Raw genomic sequence first — 26,523 nt, 5'->3', positions numbered from 1 at the left:
TTTGCAGCCACTAGTAATAGCATATAAACGCTATCTATTTCTTAGATTTTTCGTCTCAAGTGCTGCCCAACAAAAAACAAGGCGGTTCTAAACAACCATCCCGGTACTGTTCATGTCCGCCTCGGTGCCAATGTCTGACCTGACCTTCAAGCTGGTTTTTCACCTTGCGCTTGATCCGCAGGCACGTAGACGCACACTCGTTCACTGCAAAAGTTAGAACCGAGTGGGCATAAAAATTCACACATCCTCGCGAGAAGACGTGTGTTCAGAAGAAAGTATAAGAAAAAAGGTGACAGCCTGAATAGCGATATGTTTCACGAGAGGAAACCGAAGCTTGAATTCACTATTGTACAACACAAGTGCGTCTCTTTCGACAAGAACAAGATAAAGATCTGTGGAACGTGTCAAGAAACGGAAAGCCGCCCAACACAGTGCGGCGCTAACGGTTCCGATGCGACGGTGGAGAGGCTGTGCCGAACTGACCGGCCACCGTTTCGCCTCCTCTCCCGCACACGCGATGCCCCGAGGCTGCCGTCAGGGGAGCGAGTGTGTGTGTGGAATGTCGCCTCTTCCTCTGATTGGAGGACAGCTCCGGAACCTGACTTCAATGGGGAACAGATCCGTAATAAAACAGGGTGTGGGGTATATAAGAGGCCCAGTGCTGCATGGTAGCCCTGTCCATCAAACCGGAGCCATCGTCTGCCGACACCATGTTCTCCAAGGCATGTACCCGAGCTCCGGTGCTCTTTCGTGCTGGGATTACCGTTGAATGAAGGATGCCATAATTCAAAACACTGCGACATTAGTTGTGGTGGCGTATGGAACCAGTGCTCACGCCTGTCCATTCTACTTTGTCGCGCAGGTCCTCCTCTGTTGCGTCCTTGCCATCGCTGCCGCCCAGCAGCCACCCGCTGACGGGGTAAGGTTCTCTCAAACGTTTTCCAAGATTTAGAGAGCCTATGCCTAAATTTCGCAGTTTGAAATAAGTTTGTGTCAAAGGGAGAATTTTGTTAGCCTGTACCAATCACTTGCATATACAGGTTAATGGCGGGTTGGTGCGTGTCTGATGTTTATACGAAAGAGAGCCGCTTACTTCGAAAGAAGCTTCACAGAGTCAACTTGGGAATTTCGTTTATCAATGCCTATTTTTAAAAACATATACATTCCTTCGTGTATGCCTTAAATTTTCCTGGAAACCTCTAAGTTTCAAACAAAGCATCGGCATTCTAGCTCTGCTGCATCGGACAGGAACGAAAATGACACCGGTGAAATCGAAGTCCTTTCTTCATTCACTTAGGCATCGGTGGGTTTGTCTTTCATGCTGAACGTGCCAAGATATTTGAAGAAAAACTGAGAAAATTCAAGGGCACCATAACAAATTGAAATTAGGTGAACGGCGCAGCATGATTAAATTTGGCGTGCCTTTTATTGACTCTAACAGAGTGTCGTGGGACGAGTGGGTTGAGAAACGCTTACGCCCAAATATTTTTTCTTCGATTTTTTTTGGTTTCAAAGGACTCTGGCGTTTTCATGTACGGTCAAGAGAGGCATATTGTGGTCTTTTTCTTTTTCATCAGCCACCACAGCCATACACCTTCAGCTACGACAACACCGATGAGTTCGGAACCCGCATCAGCCAGCAGGAGACCGGTGACGAGAACAACAACAAGGTTGGCTCTTACAGCTACACCGACGCCAACGGCCTGACCCGTACCGTCAAGTACACCGCTGACGCTGACGGCTTCCATGTCGTTGTCGAGACCAACGAGCCAGGAACCAAGACCTCCAACCCAGCCGATGCCCAGTACATCTCCAACGCCGCCGACGTTGCCCCAGCCCCAGCCCCAGTCGCCGTGAAGCCAGCTCCAGTTGTGGTCAAGGCTACCCCAGTGGTGCACGCCGTCCACGCTGCCCCAGTGGCCGTCCATGCCGTGCACGCTGCCCCAACCTTCACCCTGCACGCCGCCCCAGTGTCCTTCGCCACCGCCCACCACGTCACCCCAGTCGCCTTCCACGCTCCCCTCACCTACACCCTCGGCCGTGCCAAGAGCCGTTAAGAAACACCTGTAGTCGTCTAGGAATTTATAGCAATAAACTATTCACAATTCGATCCCTTTATACAAAGCATCCCTGTGCTTTTGTTTTTATTTTCGCAAATAGTACTCAAAGCTAAATGTAAAAAACAATATGAACAATTAAACGACCCATTGGCATCCCGCTGCAATTTTTCTTCTAGCAGCAGGCATGTTCTGAAGGAATCTTCAGTAACCTTTAGTGAATTGACCTTTACTTATATTGGGGGTTAAAGCCGATCTCAAACATGACTTTTGCCTTTCTATACATACAGAATTATGAGAAAGTCAAACGTCTACCTTGCACAGCTGTAACGAATCTGACTTCAAAAAAGTCGTACCGCTACCAGGCATACTTTCGTAATTGAAGACTGTACTAGGAGGTCACAGAGATTACAGCAGTAAGCCGCCCTCCACGTAAAATTAAGCTTCTCGCTCCACGTGCGAAAGGCGACTTTTATTTGACAGGTCTGGACAGTGAAAATTCATGTGCCGACGGTCTGTCCTTATTTACAAACTGCAGGCATACGCGGGCAAATTTCACTGAACAGCTCCTCCCCACGGTGCTAGAAGTATTTATAGCACCATGCTGCTGCAAAGCGATGGCATAGAAGTAGAGCATTCGCCTCGCGTCCAAGAAGACCGGGGTTCAAATTCCAGTGCTGCTCAAATCTCGACCGGTATAAAAGAATGCGCGTGCCCGTGGAATTGCATAACCAAGCCTAGGGTGCGGCGTCACCTCGGTGACCACAACCGACAACGAACTCACTCAGCAGCACAAAAAGAATTTCGCCACCGTGGTGTAGTACTTTGCCACAACCTCCTACATGGATACACCAATTAGCCATCGGCCCTTCAATCATTACCGGGTGCGGCGCAACTGACAAAGGCGGCGGTCAGACATGTTAGTTATATTGATTTTAATTTCGGAAAAGCAACTCAGGCTATGATGCGCCATGGTGAGACATGTGACGCAGCCTAGGGTGCTACGAATCTCTGGTTCTGGGAAGGCTGCCATTGGAAAAAGGAAAGGAAAATAATAAGCGTGACATTAAGCGACCGGGAGAGGGCAGAGTGGGTCAAGGAACAAACGCGAGTAAATGACATTCAAATCGAAATCAAGAATAAGAAATCTGCTTTGGCGAGGCTTGTAATGTGAAGGCGAGATAACCTATGCTCGTTAAGGGCAACGGACTGGATACCTAGAGAAGCAGGTATGGCGGAAAGTAAAGTGAGCGGATGCGATTAAGAAGTTCGCAGGGGTAAGGTTGCCGCAGCTGCCAGAGGGCAGAGTGAATTGAAGGGGTATCGCAGAAGCCTTTGTCTTGCAGTGGGCGTAGTCAGGCTGATGATGATACTCTTTCTATGGCAGGGGGATCAGTAATTTTATTCAATAAAACGAAACAGCTTGGGGTGCTCGTTCAGTATGTATCCGCAACACTGATCTGAAACGCAGTTAGCCAACCTCCAAAGGTGAAATTTTGATAACCACACCACCCTTTCCACATCACACCTTCCTCCCTCACCAGAACTCCCTCCTCGGAGCGAAGGGCATTTCCAACTCCCGCCAGTGACGAACGCTTTGCCGAGACAAAGACAAGTCCTGTTGTGGAAACGTTGCATAAGTACCTCCAGACTCATCCCTCCCTTGTTCGCTTTGTGTTGGCACTAAAGTTAGTGTTTTTACCCCTAGGTAGAAATAAAAGTAAAATCATAAGTGCCTTAAACCATAGCCAGCAAAGACGTTATCTTGCGGAAACTAGAATGTCAGCTATGGCGTAATCATTGCGATATTGCAGAAAATTAAGCGTGTCAGATTTGCAATGAGAAGCGTGGAGCCTGCAGGCAAAGTGGGCAAAATAATGTCTGATGGTTGATGACACCAAATTCAACTATGCTTTTATTCATGACCTGCAACTTAAGCTACGTGCGTCTTATATTCGGGAGCTGCTGATTGAAGATGGGGACAAATTCCGGAACCGAGAATATTTGTCCATACTGATGAGAAGCCCAGACAGCGCTCGTTGAATTAGCTATGCTATGGGTTTGAGCAGCGAAAGAATAATAACGAAAACAACGCAACACCACGAAGCCACTTATGAAGAATCATGGTGCTAAAAATGTCAACTTTCTTGTACTCATATACTTGAAGAACGCGATATTTTTTATGCGGTAAAGTACTGTACTTTGTTACTGTATTGTTTTTAAGGCTAAAGCCTCCAATGGCTCATCGTTGTCCTCCCGTCCGTCCGTCCGCAAAATCTGTCACACTATAGCTGTCAATCAAATGACGTCGACTGAATAAAAAAAAGAAATTCTTGTGCACGGCGGGACTCAAACCGCCATCCTTACGTTCCGCAGCCGAGCTGGATTAGGGGACCATGTTAGAACGATTTGTTCTGACTGCAACGAGTCGTATTTCGCTTGCTAATCCCATGCTAGGTTACGTTCCTCCGCTGTTTTTAGGGTAAAACTAGTACTGTGTAAAACTATACTGGATGCTCAACTCATCTTGAGTACGCTGCCGCAGGTTGGAATTCTAGCTTTGACATCCTCCTCACTAAAACACTTGAAAGTTTTCATTAAAATACTAGCTTTATTCACTTACTCATAACCGCATCGCTAGTGTAATATCCACGAAATATTCATTAGATAGCTACTCCTGCAACTCGTCGCCAGCTGTTTCGCCTGTTCCTATTCAAATAATATTATTTTTATAACCCCATTATGTTTCCTTAACACGCAACGATAAATAGTGTTGCATATTTCAAAGGTGCTTTATAGATAAGGTGAGAAGCCATGATGTCTAAAAGCCAGCTTTCTTCCTGCGCGAAGACACTTTCCGGCAAAAGAAGCTAGGCTGAACCGCGTCCCTTTGAAGAGAAGATACCTCCTGCTTGAGGCAGACCGAACAAGGAGCAAAAAGAAAAACAAGACAATGCCACCCAAAAGCCCTACAAGGGTTAAGGAGACACCCCTCCTCGTGGCAGCCGCGGAAAGAGGCGTCGGCGTGGATTGTAGCGCTCGCAAAAAAACAAAAAAACAAAACACTTGCTGCGGCCCGGGGGTTCCATGAAGAACTAGAGAAGCCGCGTTTTCAGCCATACCTTTTTTTTATCTCCTGAGTAAAAGTCGTTTCGTTTCCTTCAGTAGAGATGTTCGTTTTCGGTCCTCAGTATTTTTGAGTATCGAGTATCGCTAAAATACGCGATATCGAAACCCCGATACTCTCATTTTTGCAAGCGGTATCTGATTCAGATACACAAAATGGATCGAAAGATAGCGTCGAAGATACATGTATCTTCGATGGTTAGGACGCTCGACAACTGAGCCGGAGCACCTGGGCTCATACCTGACCGCCAGCGGCTGTGTTTCGACGGAGGCAAAAACGCTAAGGCACTCGTGAGCTGTGCGATGTCAGTGCACGTTTAAGATCCAAGTGGTCGAAATTATTCCGTCGCCCTCCACTACGGTACCTCTTCCTTCCTTTCTTCTTTCACTCCCTCTTTTATCCTTTTTCTTACGGCGCGGCTCGGTGTCCATTGACATATGTGAGACAGTTACTGCACCATTTCCGTTTTTCAGAAACCACTAATTTTAATTGTATCTTAGATACTGTCCATGCCTGCCGCCACGCTTTTCCGAAGCATTGGATAAAACCTATAAATTTACTGGCGCGCTCCGCTTATGAATTGAAGCCAGAACGCAAAACCCCCAAAAAACTTTTTAGCAGTTTCTGCAAAGTTCGTGCATAAAAAATTACAATGTTTCTACCCTAATAAAACGCAATCGTCACTTTCGATCAATTGATGTTCACGCTTAGCTGACTTCAAAAACAAAGTGGGCTCGTTTTGCATGTTACCGGCGTATTTCTTGCGGCCACGGAAAATGACGAACTCGTCAGAGTCTTCTCGGGTACGCAATTTATGTAGTCCGTTGAGAGCGCTACGGGAGCTCCGCTAGTGCGTGATTAGTTTGTGTTTCTCGTGACATTCTTCTGAGGCCGTAAAAAGCGAGCGTTCTTCTTAAGGCCGTAAAAAAACGTTACCCTCTTGCCAACAGCAACCTGGCTGCTCTTACCGCCACTAATGATATCAGGAGATTTTTCATCCCTGAAAGGCTAGCCATGGCTGAAGTTCAGGTGATCCAATTTTTTCCTGGAAACTGAAGAAGGCTGTCGTCAGCAGTGTCGATCCACCACATATCCGTCTTTTCCACGTGTCACTGCAGACTGGTTACCTTTGGCGAAGACAGCACAAGAAGCGTACCTAGTTGTAAACACTGTAGCCGTTTTGCTTCTGAGCGTAATCACAACTTTCCTTTTGGCATTTCGTTCCTTAATCCTACAGATCAGCAGTTCCCTAATTAGCCTTAATTGCTTAGCTAACTACATGTACTGTGACAAAACTACTGCAGACAAGGCCAACTGACTCCCAAGTGAGCTCGGTCAGTTTCAAGGGTGGAGGACGCCGCGCTCTTTTCCAGTTAGTTTTTTTTAGATTCGATCAATCCCTAGATTACTATTAGGCGACACATCCTGTATATTTTATCTTTCCTCACCAACCAGCTCTTCATGGGTCACTGCACGGGTTTGATGCCGTCTACACCGACGTTGCTGCTTGCACACGCGTCTTGAATAAGCCAGTGCTCATCATCAAGGGCGTTAACTTCAGTGGTTCTGTGTGTAATGTAACGAATACTCATAAAAATAAATTTTTAAAACGAACAAGAAACAACTTTGGACGTTAGAAAAAAATGTCTTGTTGCTGTTGAATGAAGCGTTGTCATTACTGTCGTCTTCGCCAACCAGATCCGGTTTCAAAAGTCACCGAAGCTTGTTAGCCCATTAAAATTTCTACAGATTTACCCAAATCTGTGGCCAATTTTTCCGGCCGATGGCGTGATATCACTATCTTGCGTTAAGAGAATCGGAGTGGTCTTGAGCCTTCCGAACCCGAGGAAGCCTGCGCTGCAGAACGTGAATGGCGATAGGCCGGAACTTCGGGGTTCACCCTCTCTCAGCTGGAAACATTATAGAAATTTTTTTTTGTCAGAAAATTCGCCCTATGATGGCGACAGAGACAACTGAAAGCGCTTCCAGAGGAAAAGCTTCTGGTATATTTGGGGCGGTACTTGCAGCGGTGACATTGCAGACGCGACAGCGATGGTGACCCCTATTATTCCGACATGCATCGCCTGTTCGAAAGGACGATTGCGTATTTCGAGAAGCTAAACAGACAAGCTCTAAGAAAACGCAAACACAAAAGGAAGCAGGCCTTTAATTTTCCACTGTGCAAATGACAGGAGTCAATAAGAAGCGCAGAATTGGGAGCAACCAGTTTAAACTTCCACGAAGAGTGAAAATCACTAGCAATTGTGCAGAAGGTGCGGTTGTAATCTTGCAGGCCGCCTTCGCACTGCTGGTGGAGGGCATGTGCCGGTAAACGTCTCCTTTACTAATGGTCGATTATTATGAGTCGTATTTGTCAATGATAAGGCCTCCGCCGTCATCCGCTGCAACTGCAGGGCCTAGCTGGGCGCACAATATACGGCTACGAAAACCAATGATGTGGTATTAGTCGCTGCGTTTTTATTGCGGAACCTTACGCTATGCATAGAGCGCGGTTGTCCGTTCGACAGCCAAGCGAATGCGGCACGCGCTCTTATCCTAGCCGAATGAATATCTTGAGGCATCTTGCCCCACCGAATCCGATGAAAAAAAAAAAAAACGGAGCGCCAGAGACCCCTGTATTTACTGCAGCAAGCGCCTGACCTTGAGGACCCTGATATGCCCACTTTTCGTGCGCAACTTCAAGCGGGAAATGGCTTGCAAGCCCGATTTAGATGTTGCCAGAGTAGAAAGGCTTTCAGCGAAAAAGCGCATAAACACAAACATGCCGCAAATTATCATTGATCAAATAAATAAAAATAACCTACCAGTGAAAGAAAAAAGAAGAGCAAGATGAAAAAGTTGTCTATTCTTGAAAAGTAAAAACCGGAGAACTATGATTCTCAGTGGCCTCTATACTGGAGGTTATAGGCCTACTTCCATGGTTCCCACAAATATACGAGAGTTTCAGCCTTTAAGAAGAGCTACAAAGCAAAGTTTTGCAAGGAAGAGGACAATTAATGAAGCAGGCAAATTTGATTAATACTCGCTTATTTCTTTAATGACAATGACGGCGTTATTCGTATCATTTCGAGCAATTGGAATTTCGAAAGAACCTACTTAGATCTAAAGTTTTATACTAGCCTTTGCAACGAGAACAATGCCCAAGAAAAACCTGACGGTTTCTTCAGTGCTACCGTTAGCAGAATGCACTGTCCGCTCTAGATCGGTTGCCATTCCCTTTCCCCAAAAAAACAATTATTATTACATTTCTTATTGTGTATGATTGTATTTCTAGCTTGTATTTCAGAGATCTCTTATTCGTTCATATTAGTATTGGCTTTATTCTTGTTTGTATTTTGATATATGCTGTACTTGGCTGTTATCGGTCGTTCTTGTGTTCATTCTCTTTGTTTATTGTTTTATTAGTTATTTATATGTCTGTTGCCTGTTCTAGCTGTTTTCATTTACCGCTGTTCTCGCTGTTTCCTTGTTCTCGCTTTTTTGTTTCATGCTTGCTGTCGCGCCTAGTTTATGTGTCTTTTTTTTTCTATCGCCTTGACTGCTGCATTACCTCCGCTGAGTGTCTTCCTTTGTAGTGAAATAAATGTACATTTTGTGCGTGTGAATGGTGTACCAGCACCAAGACCTTTGGGTTGTTCCTGGGCACCGAAAAAATAAAGATTGATTATTATTATTATTATTATTATTATTATTATTATTATTATTATTATTATTATTATTATTATTATTATTATTATTATTATTATTATTATTATTATTATTATTATTATTATTATTAATATTATTATTATTATTATTATTATTATTATTATTATTATTATTATTATTATTATTATTATTATTATTATTATTATTATTAGATCGGTTCGTTCTGCCTGGGGCTCAAATATAATATGAGGGCTGTTCTGGGCAGAATTTCTGATCCGCCCGAAAGAAGCACGCCGCTGAAGGACGGGCTACATGACGTAATTCCTCAAGAAAATTCATGACAATTTATAACTTCAAAGCGAATTGCCCTGTGGGCTTTGGCAGCTGCCACCGATTTTTTCAGCGCTTATCATGCAACGTTAAGCCCAGTTCAAGGTAATCAAAATGCTGCCCGCAGCATCGTGATATTTTCCTCATCAAAGCCCAAGTAGGCCACTGCTGCTATAGATTTTTATTACCAGCGGCTGCGCCCCACAAGAAGAAAGTTGAGCGTTTCATCATCGGAGTAAGACTTAAGCAATAAAATAAAAATCAAGCGCACTTTTCGGTGATTCGGTGATGACGAATCTGAACTCTTCAGCTCCCGTTAAGCTTAAAAAGCTGCACACCGTAAAATTCGATTGCGCGCTCTAGTTGAGCTACCACGTTTGAATGTGCCTAAATTATGGGCCAAATAAATGTAAAATCAAATTGGCTTTAAACTAAGGTACATACAGCTGCAGTGAAAAAAAAAGTTAAGTAAGCACTAACCTCGCAAATAGAGACAATAGTCTACGCACAGAAATTGTGCAAACCGGGCACGTTGGCCACCTTTAACAATTGATGGCTGGAAGATTTTTCACATATTATTTTAAACGAAAGACCAGCCCTAGCATCTTCATGTTGAAAAACTGGTAAGAGCCTGAAAAGCAGTAAAGACGTTATTGGATACGGCTCCTATATTTCATGTCATGATTTACTTATATACCTTAGGAAACTTCCTGACATTACATCGAGAGGGGAGCGGAAATGTTTCGATAAACTAAAAAGAACATGTCAGGAAATTAGAGCAAGGTTTGTTGCTGGGCGAGTTGTTTGGTAATCACTCTGCGAAAAGCAGCGCTGGCAGACGATAGAGAAGGACAAGAAGTGGACAAAATGTAAGGGAAGACAAATTTGCCCGCAGGACAAAAGCATAGAATATAACGCAAGTGTTGCATTTTGGGCGAGCTGGTACTTCATACTTTTGGAAATATTTGCGCATGCAGAAGACAGAACACGAAAAGGGACACGCACAGGACGCAGACTTCAACTAGATTTTATTGTGATTGCAGTATCTTGCGAACATTATCACAAGGTAGGGCAAGGCAGTAATGGACACATGGAAGAACACTGTAGTTCGTGCATGGGGTGCAGTTCCTTCTTTAAGATTTGCCTGATTTTGTACTCACTCAGGAATTAGCTGCCCTGAGAGATTGTTGAGGCAAGGGAAATTCTCATGTAGGCCCTGTTTACGTGAGTGCTCTAACAATAGATTTACTGGATAAATAATTAAAATTCTTTGATCGGGAACTGATCACAGAAAGTCGCAGTTTTCCGCACGTGTGGTATTGAGGGCTTTGTATTTGTTTCTTCTTAATGATTATCCTTATTGTGAAGGTATATATATTTCTGGCGATCACAATAAAAAAATTCAGTAGCCGCCTTGGTGGCTCAGTGGTTATGATACTCAGATGTTTACTCGAACGACGCGGGTTCGATCCTGGCCGCTACGGTCAAATTTCGATGGAGGAGAAATTCTAGAGGTCCGTGTACTGTACGATGTCAGTGCACGTTAAGGAACCCCACGTGGTTGAAATTTTCGGAGCCATTCACTGCGGCGTCCCTCATGGCCTGAGTCGCTTTGGGACTTTAAAACCCCTAAACCTAAATCAAACTATTGCAAACTGTTACAAAATAGTGATCAACATTACAGAATCTTACCAATTTGGTTTGAAAAAGAACGCCCGTTACCTATTATGCAATGTATACACTACACGAGGATACAATCATATGAACAAGATGAGAAAAATTGAGAAAGGAAGAGAAAAGCAGGCTGTTAACTTATACTTTATACTTTATCTGCAGCATTTACAAATAATGCGTTGTCAACTACCGATGCTCTATCTGCAGGGAAACGGTTTCACTCCCCGGTTCCAAACGCAGACGTAAATATTTCAATACATTGGTGCATGCCAACGTGAAGATGACTTTACTTAAGTGGTATAAACATGTTATGTGGCGAACTGGGCTCAAAAGTGTTTTTCGAAAGCATAACGAACCATGTTAAATTTTATCAATGAAAAAAGGCGGGCAGCGTTATTTCTAGTTTTAGGAGGCAATATTTAGTTCTTTAGTTCAGGTTTCTAAGCTTCTTAGATAACAATAGTCATGGAGTAGTAATATAAGTTTTTTTTTTTGTTCTGAGCTGCTGCAATGGAGTCTGTGCGGAAGGATAAAGCGGATTCCAGATGAAAGACATGTGCTCAAGTTCGGACCCAGCCATTGCAATGCAAGTGAAAAGTTTTGGTTCTTGGTTATCTTGGCAGTGAATATGTCTGTGGAATCTTGAAGTTTGAGAAGTTTACTTCTTGAAATGTCCAAGTTCAACATTTCATGCCAGATCAGAAGCTAGATGCTATTCCCGATGACACGAATCACTTGCGCCTTCTTTTACATAGTTAGCATGTGGAACAATGTGTCGTTCTGCAGCAAGCGTTAGTGTTTTGTGTTTGATGGTATTCATGTTTGTGAGCTACCTCGTGCACATGCAGAAACAGGGGTTAAGTCATTCTGCCAAGTACTCTAACCAGAAGAGCTGTTATTGGGACGGTAAATGACACAGTGGTCTGCAAACAAATGAATATACAGGAGTTGATTTCACAAGTTTACTCATTTATAGAGACGGAAAAAGACTGAACCAGGTAGGAGCCCTGGATTACCTCCAAGTTTATTTATAATAGATTGCGGTCTATTAATCGAAACACTGTGGAAACCTTTAGCGAAGTGAATAAAAAATGGCATGGATAAGTTGAGCCGAATCAAACAAAAGAGTGAGTATCAGAGATAAACTCGAACAGTTTCGAATCCAGTGAATGACTACGTTTAAATCAATGTTGATTATCTTTGGGACGTTAAACCCTAATAAACCAAACCAAACCAATGTTGATTACAACATATGAGATCAAAAAGCCTCAAGTACTGCTGACTTGGGATGATATGATGCCTTAAAGATGCTTACATGAGACAGAGCTGAGCAATAATAACCTGTTAGGACTGAACTTTTACCTCCAGACTTTAAGACAGAGATAACACGAGCCAATTTCCAGCATTCTGTCAGAATACCAATTGTGGGAGACAAATAGCCAGAAGAAGTAAAAGAACAGATAGCCTGACTAGTTGGTATGATTTCATATTGCACATTTAGACAGCGCGAGAGATGCTGTGTAAATCTGTAAGGTTTAAAGCAAAAAAAAAAATTAAATGTGGTTCAATACATGGGGGTATAATATTTGAAAGTTTTAGAGCCTTGTAAAATTGATTTGGTTTATCAGATCCCCTTATCATGCAGGAAAGTATACGTGGACCAAACTGGCCGCTGTATGATTGTAGTACGTCTACGGGAGCATAAGAGGTCGTTAAAAATTTTTAGTGGTCTCAACTTGGTCATCCATTCTAAAGAATATAAATGATACCACCAAATCCGAATAACAGTAATTTTGGCAATTTATTCTATTGAAGTTAGCCCAGAAATTACTGAGGGAATGCATATTTCACGACAAGGTGTCGAATGTGTCAGCTAGCCATATATCGCGTTAACTCAGCGCAAGGTTTGGCTTCTGAATCAGGGCAGTTGACAGCAGCTTTTACTACGCGTGAAAGCTTTAAATCATTTTCTTCTTAGTTTGTATTCTTGTGTTGTTGCTGGACTCCAATAAAAAAGTTGTTCTTGTTGTCCTTTGTTGGAGTAAAAAAACTTAAAACGACAGCATTGCTTGTGCAGCCGTACATAGGTACATAGACGCAAAGAATAAACCAGTGTGACAGCGTAACTTTACCATGAAATTAAAGCATAAAGAGCACTAGCAAATATGAATTTCACAGGAAAATTCTAGAGTTGCCGTGTCGCAATGCCGCTCTAGATGAAAATTTCCCCTGAACGCGCTTTGCCCTGGCTGGTATCCGAAGCTAGGGGCCAGTAATGCCGTTTACTATTCCGTTATTTAGACTCGTTCTCGTAGCCCCTGTAACTGAAATATTATGACAACTTTTCTCAGGTTGTCGTTTCTTGATGTATACTACGATTGTTGTACTCCTTTCAAGCCTCGAACTCAGGCCGAAACTTGGTGAGAACAACGGCGTAGATGTGGCAGCCCATGTCAGACGGAGCAGTAAACGAAAGAAGCCAACAGTCAGTGAAACCAAGGAAAGCACAAGAGAATGTTAACTCTGTTATCCACTTTTCTATTTTCTAGCGCTAATGAATGGTAATATACCTGTGTAATTTTTTAATACCTCAAAGATAACTGATTATGATGAAGAAAAAAACAACGAGATGCCACTGGAGGGTCGGAACCCGCGATCTCCAAAGTATGCGTGCGGGGCTCTATTAACTTGGCTACGGCGGCGGTTGTTCGATCTTCTGCTTTCTCTGATATTCATGATATTTATGTTGCGTGTAGCCTAACCTTGAGAGTGTTCACCAGCGTCAGTCTGCTCACAGTGCAGTCAGGTCAGACGCTAGAGCCGTTCACCTGCTCAATCTGGTTCCGACTGCACTTTCTTCAGGTTTACATTGGCACTGATTATCTCAAGTACAAGGGCAGGCTAAATCTTTTCTACGATCACTACTCGTGTTGTACTGATCTTTCAGCCCGAAATGTGGGCAACCGCAGTGAAAAACGAGCATTTTTCAGTCTTCCATGCACACGTTCGAATATCTGGGTGTGAGAAGTGTTCTCTCGAAGTGTTGTTCGGAACCGTGAGAGATCTGTACAGTGGAACTCTTTGTCATTCTATTGTAATATCCTTGACCGACCATACGCGTGCAGACCGGAACTGCTCGGTGCACCCCATCGTTCCGGCTCAACTCCCGGTGTGCTATCTACATAGCGGTAGAGAGATGTCCCGGTGTAAAGGGGGCGAGCTGTACAGCTGTGCTTTGATGATCTGAGCAGCAATCGATTCTACTACTTGGATTCCTTACTCATGTCGGTGGACATGACGCCAAGAGTGATGACATGTGGGCGGGTGCCCTAGTGTCAGATAGACACAAGCCAGGCCTTTTTATTACACACCATAGGGGGCTATTAGATACAGGTGCCTTGAGTGCCGCTTCTTCCTACTTCGGCCTGCTTGTGTGCAGGCCGTAGCGTCTACCCAATTTACCGCTCCAGTATAGTGTATTTACATAGATGGTTTGAAATCGGCAGCTCAAAATATTTTCTTTGAAAAGATAAGCCGACATAAAGCTGCGGATCAGGGAAGCTTAAACACGCTCATCTGTATGACATTAGCTGAAATTTTTTGTCGCTGAAGAAGATCAGATGATAAAGGGAAATTCAGTTTAGCAGGCTGCGAACCTAGCATACCAAATTTTTGCTTCTCTTATACTATACGCGCTAATTTACAAAAAGAAGTCGTTACAGTGGACATAAAGTGCGAAATATGAATGGATGCACTATTTTTTCTGATAATAAAACAGGCAAAACAAAGAAATAGAGCTGCACATGACAGTTTCACAGCGCTTCATCCAGTGAAGTTGTCCCGTGCAGCGCTCTGTGCCTGTATGAGTGTTCTACTTAAAAACATCGTGTATTGAAGTACGACATTTGGCATGTATAAAAAGAAAAACAAGCCACCATTGCAACTTCGCGAACTTAAGGTTTCAGCCGTTTCATCGTTTCTTGTCAATTCAACCATGCACCTTGTATTACTTAGTCTTGCGATGTAAACATTTAACTAAGAAAGCTGACATACTAATCAGGTATTTTAGTTTTTGCATACATGGAGAAAACATCAGACGTTTTCTTGTTACAGAAATCATGATTTATTCACAGTTTCATAGCATGTCATAGTTTTCATGTGAAAACCCTTAGCTGAAACAGGGCGTTCTGCCGGTACGTTACAAAAATAAGTTTTCTCCTAGACGACAAAGGAGCAAATCTCGATCTTTCTTAGTTGATGGTTTATTAAAAACTTTAATCCCATGAGTGTTGCAGATAACGTTTTAAATGGCATCGACTGCTTCAGTGAGCCCTCAGTGTAATTTATAAACCAAAATTTTCATCTTTAGCACGCCAAAAGCTATTTTGGCTACTCCTTTTATCGCACAATGAAAGCGTTCTTCAATTTGGTGACAAAAACACAGCTAAACTTTACAGAGCGATTATCCGTTTTTAGACCGCCGAAAGGTATGTGACGGAAAAGCTTTTCAGGCCAAGAAAGTTCACTGCACCATTTAAAGCTGCCTGCTTAGCCCCTTAGTGCATTTCGATCACCGCACCTATTCATTTGAGCATTCCAGATTATTGGTAAATATGGCAAGACTTTAAAGTTCTTTTAATTTTTGATAAAGGCGTACGTCTGAAGAAAGCGCATTCCAGCGAGTACCTTCCTCCGATTTTATTAAGCAGTTCATAGGGATATGCTGCGCTCTCAGGAATGGCGTGCAAAAATAAAAGCCTTTAATACTTGCATTCATTGGCTGGTTACTTCAGATACGGTGTCCTCTAAAAATACAGTTGCATGAATATTAAATAGCATTCGTTTCGAGGAAAATAAGAACGGTAGCGGGGTCGGCAACACTTCAGGAAAATCGAAAAGAATTTGGAGAAAGCTTATGGATGCCGTACTCGAAGATTTTTTTTCTTTTTTTATTTTTCGATACGCCCATTTTCCTGCAGACACTGTGTCGCAGTGCAGGTCGATTCCCCCCCCCCCCCCCCTTCGCACCGTAGATATTGTCTCTCCTCCACTTAATGCAGTGCGAGGAGAAAGTTGTCAAGAGTGGCAGGCCTGGGCGCCCCAAGCGAGCGCGACTTGCAGGGAATACCGAAGAGACCCGTATCAGCGTAGCGCGTGATGACAGCGGAATGCGTCGAGACTACTATATAAGGCACCTGCCTGCGACAGCAGGCCGCCAGTTCATTTGACCACTCCGGCAAGGGAACCAACCAGCCAGTCACCATGTACACCAAGGTGCCAGCTTTCGTATTCGTCTCCGCGTACGGTAGTTAGCCCTGCTGGCGACAGGAGCCGGTTTGAAGCAGCGCTGAGTGGATCTTCACTGGGAGGGACGAGAGTGCTCCACGTGCACTGACGAGATGCCTTTTGTGTCACTTCGTTTCAGATCCTTCTCTGCTGCCTCGTCGCCTACGCTGCTGCCCAGCAGGACAGCCTGGAGGGCGTAAGTAGCTCGCTTAATTAAATTTTGTTTTAGTAACGTATACAGACTAAGCCGCACGAAAAAAAAAAACACCATGTTTGTCTCCGCGCAGGCCTCGTCACCATTATTTGATGGGGCTGCACATCGTAGAAAAATTAAATGTTTCGGAGAGCCCTTCTGGCCAGCACACTGTAACAAATTAAGCCACGAGGTTGGGCGCATTATGAGACCGAAAAACAATTGTTGCAGGTATTGTAAAATAACAGTTTTAGCTATGCTAAAAAAGTCTTTAATGCTTATAGTTATTTTTATTTATAAAACTGCGTCTACAGCACATTGCATAAATTTTCAACCAAACGCAATGCGTCGAAGAAGTTAAACTTTTTAGAAGCCGTAGATTATTACAGTTGAACTCGCTAATGGCGACTACAGAGACCTTAAAAATTTTCTAATAGTTATTTTTTTATTATGTTTCCCTCGGAGTGAAAACTTGCTTAAAAAATGCTCCAATAAATGGATTACAAAACATTAGCGGACAAAAAAGTAGTTACATGGTAGTAGGCATTGTCGAAGCGCCAATATTCAAAGCCTAAACGACTTAAGCCTCCCTATTTAGTGAAATAATCACGCAGGTTAGCTTCAATGGTTAATAGTACTTTATTAACCGTAATAGTACTGTCCAAAATAGAGGATTTGCTTTCAGTATCAGACACATTAAGCTCGCTCTAAAAGAAAAACTACGGTAGCCGGCACTAAGGCTGACAATTTTTTTTCGTGCACTCGTCGAAAAACAAACACGGTTCACATTAAATAGCCGAGAAGAGTATCTCCCAGAGGGTTTTCTCCGCCTGCCCGTAAGGCTAAATGTGTAGTTTACATAATTCTTTACTACTGTCACAACTTCTGTTAGCAGTCACATTTTGTAGGAAACTTACCTGGGCATTTCTTGTTCAAAAGCATTTTCCTTCACTTGAGGAGTCAGAAAGGTACGGGACAAGAACACAGTAACTTAAACGCAGTCCAACCTGTGCAATATCATCTTTTTTTAATGTTTTTGATTCTCTTGCGAAGGCACTCTTTTACAAAAATTCCTTGCGGATGCGACAGAAGGCAGTACTCGTGCCTGACGGGGCTGCGCCCTGCTTGGCTGTCCTCAACAGTCAATATAAAGAAAAACAGTCAACATGCGACATAAATAATTAACAGATGAATAAACAACAACCGGGTGGATAAAAAGTGCTACAGAATAAAGTGAACAGTAGTCAGGAGAATATGTACATCATGTTTGCAACTTTCACAATGAAAGAATGATCCAAAGTGAAAACGGCCTGTATTCCTGCCTGTATGCCTGTTGTCCATTGAGGAGGGATACCTTCAGCGTTTGTATGAGTCCTTACAGCAGGTAAGCCCGGTATCAATTTAGATTTAAAATCATGTGCAGTATCATCTGAGAGCTCGAAATTTCTGATTGATTGAACCTTTTGCCTAAGCAGGGAAAAAAAAGGCAATCTGAATTAGCCTTATAGTCCAAAAGAACATAATCTCAGTCTACGGAAAAGCTCTGATTAAAATCAAATGGAGAATACAAAGGCGTGTTTAACGTCGCATGAAGAAAAACCGGCTTGCGGAGTAGAGCCGCGACGAGCACAGTGGTGAGCGCTCTTTGTTCTGGATTTTCCTTTCCCGCGTCAAATCTCCAGGGCGAACCGCAAAGCACTGAGAGTAGTTGCCTGGTGGCAAAAAGAAAAGCAGGCGGTCGGCTCTACGTGCCCTGCGTGTCTAGACGGCTGGCGCATTTATATGCCTGTGCGCAATGAAGAAGCACCGGATTGCGGGCTCCCTGCTAATCCCAAGGCCGGCAGCCAAGGCGCCATCGTCTTTGCCTCCCGGCTAACGTAACAGAACAGGTCTACTGCAATGCCGCGAGCTCCTCGAAAGGAAGGAAGTTCTCAGAGAAACGCATGCCTGCACAAGGGCAGGCTTCGCGTGGAGAAAGGGAATCATCCAGCAGTGCTCTAAACTTGACGCTAAGCTCTGCGTATCGAAACAGCTTACCCAGCACACTCCAGTAGCATTTCACTGAAGTTGGGTAGCACGTTTCGGAAATCTTGCAATGAAGGCTGACAGCATAAACATTTTTGCCATATAATTTCCGGTTAGTTTCGCTTCCCAAGGCGCCGCAATGATCGATTGTGAGAAGTATTGGTGGCTTAAATATATATACTGTGTGTTGCTATTGTATAAAATTCGGGTGAAAACATTCGCCTTTCTCTGGGAGAACGTGGCAGGGTACCTGATGCCTCTTATATAGTAAGGGTAGTCACGGCTATGCAGTTTTCTTTGTTTATATTCAACGTTTATCACAACATGGAGTATATTTCCTTCTGTTTTCACAAATCTTTTTCTGATTAAGAAATTATTTTCAATGTTATGCAACCGCTGAACACGTGATATTCTCCATCAAATCTCCTGATTCGCTAAATATCCTGCATCGATCTGAGAGAGACGTGAAGATTCAACTACTCACATGAGCGAACAAGTATCAGATTCCGCTATATTTCTTTCCTCTCAAAGTACGCGCAGACACACAAAAAGGATGCCAACAAAAAAAAAGTAATGGCAGTTTTCTGCAAGCCTCTTATCTTGCTTCAGAGTTATCGCGTTGTGTTCGAAAGAACGAGGATGTGACCACATTTTCTGCTTCTTGCCACCTTCACAGCCACCACAGCCCTACAGCTTCAGCTACGACAACACCGACGAGTTCGGCACCCGCATCAGCCAGCAGGAGACCGGTGACGAGAACAACAACAAGGTCGGTTCCTACAGCTACGTCGACCCCAACGGCGTGACCCGTACCGTCAAGTACACTGCCGACGCCGACGGTTTCCACGTCGTTGTCGAGACCAACGAGCCCGGAACCAAGTCCTCCAACCCAGCCGATGCCCAGTACATCGCCAACCCCATTGAGGTCGCCCCAGCCCCAGCCGCCGCCGTCGTGGCCAAGCCCGTTGAGGTCAAGGTCGCCGCCGTGAAGCCAGTCGTCGTCCAGGCCGCCACCCCAGTTGTGCACGCCGCCCCCTTCACCGTCAACGCCGCCCCCATCGCCTACGCCACCGCCCAGCACGTGACCCCAATCCTCGCCCACGCTCCCCTGACCTACACCCTCGGCCGCGCCAAGAGCGCCTAAGTTGTCTTCGTTGCGCAACGGAGAATGACACGATGAGGTGGTCATTGGCTGCTCGGTTCTGAAGGAAACGAATCGGTGCTCAAGCACAAATCAAAATTCAATTTTTTTTTATTGAAACCTGGTTGTTGTTTTTTTTTTCATAGTTTATGAAATAAAAAATTGTTACTGCTAAATTTTTTCGTGGCGCAATGTACTTGCCTCGTCTGTGCCCCTGTGCGTGGCAGGTGACGCCAAGGTGAGGAAATGGGAAGCGTGGTGCAGCAACACACAGTACCCCTGGGCACAGCAGGCGAGCACGTTGTTTCCTGCCAAGAACTTCCTCACATGGTCCTGGAAGTGTAGTGTGTGCCTTTAAAAGCAAATGAAATGCACTGGTGGAACTGGGAACATCGGAAGGAAAAGTTTACCATTAAAGGTGACTGCTGTGGTTTCCGACTCTTGACATGCAGGTAAGTAAAGGCAGCATAGGAATTTATTTTTTTTAAACTCCGTCAAAAGAATCAAGAAGTCTTTTATTCAATGTCCGCGACAATATCTTCAAATAAAAAATCCCCTTTGCACACGATGACAATGACCCCAATAGCCCAGTTGTGGGCGTTAATCACGTTAATAAAGAGGCCCTATTGCTTTCACGGCCTGGTTTTGTTGAAACGCCAATCCCCATTGCTTTTAGATAATCATGAGGTAACTTAATGTGTTAAATAAGCTTGTAGGGCATTAACGGTATCCCGTAATGCAGGATGCCTCGCTGTCAACGCCAGTGCCTTTGTGCATGTTTGTGCTAAAAACACAGTTTCGTGCTGGGGGGACACTATTGCGGGAGGCAGAACTGTTTCGCTACATAAAACAAAGACTTTGCTAAAAACTATTTCAGGCATATAATTCTAGCCACAACTAGTTATTTAGACGCTTCATGTATGTGCCATATATCAGTGCAAGCCTTTAGCTCCAGCAGAAAGGGCGTCGTTAGAACGAAAAGAAATTTCTCTAACGTGAATAACGGCAGCGGCTCTGGTACCCACAAAAGTGGCGGGTATTGCCGGGCTGGTATCTCCGGAGAGTTATCTCAAAGAAAATGGGGCCAGTAGAGGTGACGCGAACGCTGAGCCTGTCAACGCTCATCAAATCTCGCCAGAAGACACGATGCTTGATTTAGACTATGCCAGATTCTTGCAACACTGCCTCTATGGAAGTAAATGAAACAGCTCTAACCGGTGGAAAAAAGATTATTCCGCGTTATCCATTTCTGGGGCAGTGGTTAGCCAGTTGCGGCTGCTAAATTAAATAGCCTTAGCTTGTTACGACGTCCTGCCACAACGCTCACGCTTCTTAATCATTTCTAGTTCACGCTTGTGCGTATCATTTCGTTGCGCTCGCTGCTGTCGTTGAGCTCAAGACCCGATTGTTGATTTCGCTTCAGCTCGACAAAAGAAGTCCACCAGTACAGGAGAGCGCTGAAAGCGTCAATATGATGAATTTGTGACGCCATTTCATCCCACTCCGGTAGGAGTCACGCAACGACTCGAGTGTCCTTTTGGCTGCTGCTGCGGCTGAAATAGAAATTGAAGTTGCCGATGAGAGTGTGTGAAAGTGAGCATGAAAAAGTCGTAAAGAAGTTTCTTTTAGACATGAAGGCGGGGCACATGTTTTGCGGCTCATTATTCGGGACCGTTTTTAGGTGGATTCAAAAATAAAACGAGAGCTACAACATCAGTGTATATTCTATAATCTGAACTTAACGTCAATTAGCATTCATTTTTGCGCTATCAGCCCCCTCTAGACTTTCATTCGTTTCCACTTAAGTGCTCCTCCTTTTCAGCAGGCAGGAAAAACAGCTGTGCGTTTGTTAAAGCATTCCATCCGGAAACAAACCGCGTGTCATTAGGGCGTACCTGCATCACATCATACTCGATTCTGGCAAAAGCCGATCGTTTCGAATCTTGTGATAAGACGACACTACGGCCGCGCACTCTCTTCACGTCGGCGCTGGACGGCCAAGAATTTGTGCCTGCTGCTCCGATACGGTACGTAGCTCTTGGACAAAAACAAACGCGCTTAGATCTCCTGCCACGGTCAAGCTCGCAAAATGTTAACAGCTGCGAACTGTGAAGTTCAATGTGCCAAGTTTTTATGCAGTATGAAGAGGCTCACAGAGTGCATGATTTATAATGTGGGGTTAATTATTTGATACAAAATATCTAAAATAAAATCCTCGAAACGTAGCGATACGCGTTTTAAAGGACGCTCTGGCAGGCAAGTGTGCGAACGTATATTCAATGTAAATGGGAGCTATGAAGGACTAAAGCATAGAATTCCGTGGAACTCTTTCGTCTTCTCCAGCCCTCTCAAATCGTATCCTTTTGAAAGGAACGTTCCCCCAATGAGATTCGTTGAATTAAACATGCCCCTCAGTTCTCGAACTCTGGCGTAATCAGCAGTATCCGCAAATATTTAAATTTCGAGTGAATACAACTGGCACGCTACTCATCGTCTGTACCATCACTGAGGCGACAAATCAAAGATACGGAGTCCACCCAAAAGCACAATGCTGATGCGCAGTGGGTGCCGTTACTCCAGATAGGCGACAAAAATAGAAATGCCTTAATGATTTCCCAGCATTCTCTTTCCTCCTTTCCTGCCCGAAGTGCGGCCTCGAATGAACGCATATTTCTTCTCCAAGCACGTACTCCCAGCAGGCTGGCTTTACCGAAGGGCACCATGGTCGCACTGAATAACAATTCCCACCGAGGGTGCCGACGTAGGCAAAGCGGCTCGAGTCTTGCCTGAACCGATTTGATTACCATAGAGGTTCCGTTTCCACTGCAGTTCTCGACGACAACTGAGATAGCGCTATATCTGGCTGCGCATCTCTCTTGACGAAACAAGTTTCCGGGTGGAGGATATAGGATACGAAGTTCCACATGGAGAAGGCAAGCGGAATGCGTGCAAGTTGGCAACGCTCACGCAGCCGCTGGACATCCCGTGTCCTCTCCCCTCTACGCGACTTCTGTCTTCTGGCTCTTCTTCTGTGGACGTCGCTAGCGCGACATGTCCACTTGTTTTAAAAAAAAAATATTCCAACCCTCTCCGAAACCGTCTGGTGGAAGGCCGTTCTAGTGAGAGCCAAGAAGAAAAACACAAAGAAATGTAAAATTTGCAGGCGTGCTCGCTCTGGGATTCAGCAAGGCGTCACAAGGAGCGGGGTATAAAAATGTGCACGGGTTAAGACGGAACGCCAAACATCCTTGACTCACGCGACGCGGAAGCTGGAACAGCGCCTTCGGAATCCTGTGTCCCCGGCGGTCTAAACAGACCCTTCCCGACATCTCGCCTTCAGCATGCTCAGCAAGGTGCGCCGTCAAGCGTGGAGTTGTGCCGAAATTTGCCGTGTGGTGCGCTTGTGTGTTTGTGTTTGTTGAGCTGAAAACTATGACGAAACACAGGATCAGCGGGACTACGTTATTTTCATTTATGTAACGTGCACTGTGTACTCTTCCAGGTGCTTCTGTGCTGCCTGGTGGCCTACGCTGCCGGCCAGGCTCTTCCGGGAGAACTCGTGAGTATGCTTCCGCAAACATTGCGCCTCGGGCTAATAATGTTCACAAGTAGCATGACTAGAAGAAACATTTCTTGTTTCGCTTTAGCCCCCCTCCCCCCCCCCCCCCCCATTTTGAGAAAAAACTTGAAGGAAGCGCGAGTAGAAAATTAGCTTGTTATCATTTTTTGCATCACGATGTTCTACTTTGTGCAAGCACTGGCACGACCTCAAATGAATATCCAAAACAAGCTAGATTAGCGAAAGGTGTCGTATTTTCGTAAGCCAATGATATTTTAGCGAAGCAAGCAAAATAGGTAGTCGAGTCGTGCATTTGCCTGCAATGCATTCACCACCTGCACTTTCTTTTTTCGCGCCCCAACCCCCCAAAAGCCCGCCACGCCATACAGCTTCAGCCACGACAACACGGACGAGTTCGGCACCCGCATCACTCGAGAAGAGACGAGCGACGAAAACAACAACAAGGTCGGCTCCTACAGCTACACCGACCCCAACGGCATCACCCGTACCGTGCGCTACGTAGCCGATGCCGACGGTTTCCGCGTCACTGTGGAGACCAACGAGCCCGGAACCAAGACCTCCAACCCGGCCGACGCTGCGTTCTATTCCAACGCCGTCGAGCCCCCTCCGGCCCTAGCCGCACCCAGGCCCGCTCAGACCGCCACCATCGTGAGGCCCGCGCCAAGGCCCTACGTCGTCCAGTCCGCTCCAGCGGTGCACGCCCTGCACGCCACACCGGTCACCCTGCACGCCACGCCTTTCGCCATCCATGCGGCGCCTATCACCTACGGCACCGCTCACCACGTGACCCCCGTGACTGGGGGTGGCAGCCGGATCGCCATCGCTCGTGCGCCTCTGACTTACACTCTTGGCCGTGCCAAGAGCTAAGTGACTTCCGGTACTTTTATTTTCCTCGTTTTATTCGTAGACGCTTCCTAGCCATCTGACGCAACAGCCAGGCACGACTATTGCACACATCGGCCGGTGTTTTCTCATGTTCTGTTTGTCTGTTTGCCTTTTGTTTTTTGCTGCTAATGTTTGAAGTAGTAGTACGCGCTGCCACATTCGATATGCTTCAGCGTCTTGGAAGAGTTCCTGTAAATGAACACGTGCAATCTTGAGCGTGCTAACACTGTAAATAAGCTAATATATGCAACGGTGAAGAAGCCCTGTGTGGTCCTCGTGATGAGTCTGAAGCAACGCTGCCTGAGTAAATGTAAGTGAAAGAACATTTTGTACTCAAGTCTCACTAATAAAGCACTGTCTATGGAGGCTAGCCGCTATTCCTAGCAGCACTGCATATTCGTAACGCAAAGCGGGATTTTGTCTCAGCAGAATGACAGCATCTGCTACTTTATCTCATTCATGTTCATTTTCTTCTGCAACGAATGCAGTTCGCGACGAAGAGCATTCGCCTATCTGTGATGCTTTGAATTTCCTCGTTTGTTAGTGAGGACATTAAAAGCGTAACATCTCTTGCCTTCGTTTCTTCTTGCACTCCTTGTTTGGATGCCCTATAGTGCCGTGAGCACAAGAAAACTATATCGATCAATATGGACAATTGACGTTTTCACGAGGTTTCCTTTCAAAAAAAGGCTTTCAGAAACCTGACGACTACATTCGTCGTAAACAATTTGAACGATTACCTAAGAATCTCATATTTCTCTCGTCACAGCGAAACGTTGCTTCACTACTGTCCAGGAAGACAGATCAAATATTAAGTTATGTTAGAGTGAAGTTAAGACTAAAACTATATGTTCTGTTAAATCAAACAGCGTTTTTTTTTTTCAGAAACAGGTAGCTATTTTTCAGAGTTGGGCTTCCGGAAGCGAGCATTAACATGTAAAACAGTACCAATGCGGGCGAAACAGGACGACTACTTTGGCCAACATCAAAGCATGGAGCCACGTACTCTATCGAGAGCGGGGATTGGAGGTGACAATGGACTGGGCACCGGGACACGCGAGTGGCGTCACAAGACCGCGCACGCGCTGGCAAGCGAGATAATAAGCGCTGGCCGCTCCTTCTCGGCACATCAGTCCTTCCCGCACAGAATGATCCTGACCTGGGTGCACGTATCACTAAAGACCGTTATATCCAATCTGGGATACGAAGGTTTGCTATATTCCAACTATTATGCTGAGTTCGTATATGCATTATGCTATGTTCGCAGCCCAGTGAATAGGCGGCAGCCTCCCCGCTGTAGCAGGTGGGCCACCTGTCACTGGCTGCTGACACACGGCCGTCGCCGTTTCCGCTTTCATGGAACCTCCTTATGCTGACGCATTAATTTAGAGACTGGGGAGCACACCGACGATAGAGCGAATTCTGCATTTCCATTCTCTTCGAAGACACCCACAACCATGCAGGCACAGAGCCAGCGAAAGCGACGCTTTAGTAGCTGTTGTTTTGGGCACGTCCCACGCACAGCTTTTCGAGGAAATCCAAGTTTGATATCTTACGCCAGCTTGTAAACTTCGCTTAGAGATTGCGAAAAAGATATGTCTTGCTTCTCTGTGCCAAGAAACGTGCGTTAAATCCTCTATAACTTTCGATTTTCTCTCCACTTTTCTACACCGCAGCCGCTGATAGTATTGGGATTATACGACAAAGAGGACGTCGGGGTGCAGCGTCTCTGACAACTTGTCCTATGACAAAGCGAAACCGGCCTGACTGGACACAAATATGAGAACACAACTACCACAAACAGAGTGTCCCAGCTAAACATATCCGGGGCTTTAAAAAGACACGTCTTCCTACGCGAGTGAATTCAACTGAGCGGTGTCGGTAGCCACTTCGCTTGGCGTGCGGTATTTTTCACTCTGCCGAAACACTTAATATATCAGCTAAAATTTATACATTTCTTAACTATGGACTTGAACATCAAAATGACCATAAAAATGCAAAGAAACTTTAAATATCAACGGCTTGAATGCTTACAAGAAATTAGCCTTAATGTGGCACATTTTTACGAGCTTTGGAGCAGTGCCAAAGGAAGATGTACAGTGCTAGCGTACCTTACATAGAAACCATTATGTTCGAAACATGGCAGCTTGTCGTGCGGAGCCAGCGCCACCTTTGAAGTGAGTAGACAACTGAGAAATGACACCACAATTGAACAAAGAAATACATCGCATCATTGTGTACTTGTTGTTTGCCGGGAAAAAGAAAGCGACACAAAAGACGAGGAAGAAGAAAGATCTGGCGAGTCCTGACTACCAACCAAAATTTCGTATAGACATGTAGTGTTCGAATACAAACAAACTCATATCGAAGTCTTCACTTTTTGCACAAGATTACACCCGCACAATACAACAGTTAATGTCCTTGGTACGGAGCAAGCCCCTATCTGTACCATGCATCTTGGGAATGCCAGGACAAAAAGTTAATAGTGCCATACCCGACACACGAGCAGTGGGAGGATGCCCTTACTGGCGACAACCTGGACCAGCAAGCCTGGAT

General features: G+C 44.9%; 2 protein-coding genes across 2 annotated transcripts; both read left to right on the top strand.

Annotated features, from left to right (window-relative positions):
* Positions 1-672: 672 nt before the first annotated feature.
* On the top strand, positions 673-19,678 carry LOC144124286 (uncharacterized). Its single transcript, XM_077656923.1, has 7 exons — positions 673-722; positions 863-919; positions 1,578-2,052; positions 6,640-6,752; positions 16,066-16,131; positions 16,283-16,339; positions 19,038-19,678. The coding sequence occupies exons 1-7, from the start codon at positions 711-713 to the stop codon at positions 19,503-19,505; spliced, it is 1,248 nt and encodes a 415-aa protein (XP_077513049.1). The 5' UTR covers positions 673-710; the 3' UTR covers positions 19,506-19,678.
* Positions 19,679-22,722: 3,044 nt separating this feature from the next.
* On the top strand, positions 22,723-24,540 carry LOC144125552 (cuticle protein 16.8-like). The gene is made up of 3 exons (XM_077659038.1): positions 22,723-22,855; positions 23,005-23,061; positions 23,434-24,540. The coding sequence occupies exons 1-3, from the start codon at positions 22,844-22,846 to the stop codon at positions 23,947-23,949; spliced, it is 585 nt and encodes a 194-aa protein (XP_077515164.1). The 5' UTR covers positions 22,723-22,843; the 3' UTR covers positions 23,950-24,540.
* The last annotated feature ends 1,983 nt before the right edge of the window (positions 24,541-26,523 follow it).

This window comes from Amblyomma americanum, chromosome 3 (assembly GCF_052857255.1).
Source record: "Amblyomma americanum isolate KBUSLIRL-KWMA chromosome 3, ASM5285725v1, whole genome shotgun sequence".
Lineage (NCBI taxonomy): Eukaryota > Metazoa > Arthropoda > Arachnida > Ixodida > Ixodidae > Amblyomma > Amblyomma americanum.
This window is presented reverse-complemented; position numbering and strand designations above follow the sequence as displayed.

Bases quoted from the DNA above. Each gene is read 5' to 3' on its own strand.
- LOC144124286 (XM_077656923.1), top strand. The intron at 2,053-6,639 runs GTTAAGAAACAC...CTCACCAACCAG, and splicing joins CCTCGGCCGTGCCAAGAGCC to CTCTTCATGGGTCACTGCAC. The intron at 16,132-16,282 runs GTGCCAGCTTTC...ACTTCGTTTCAG, and splicing joins CAGTCACCATGTACACCAAG to ATCCTTCTCTGCTGCCTCGT.
- LOC144125552 (XM_077659038.1), top strand. The intron at 23,062-23,433 runs GTGAGTATGCTT...ACCCCCCAAAAG, and splicing joins AGGCTCTTCCGGGAGAACTC to CCCGCCACGCCATACAGCTT.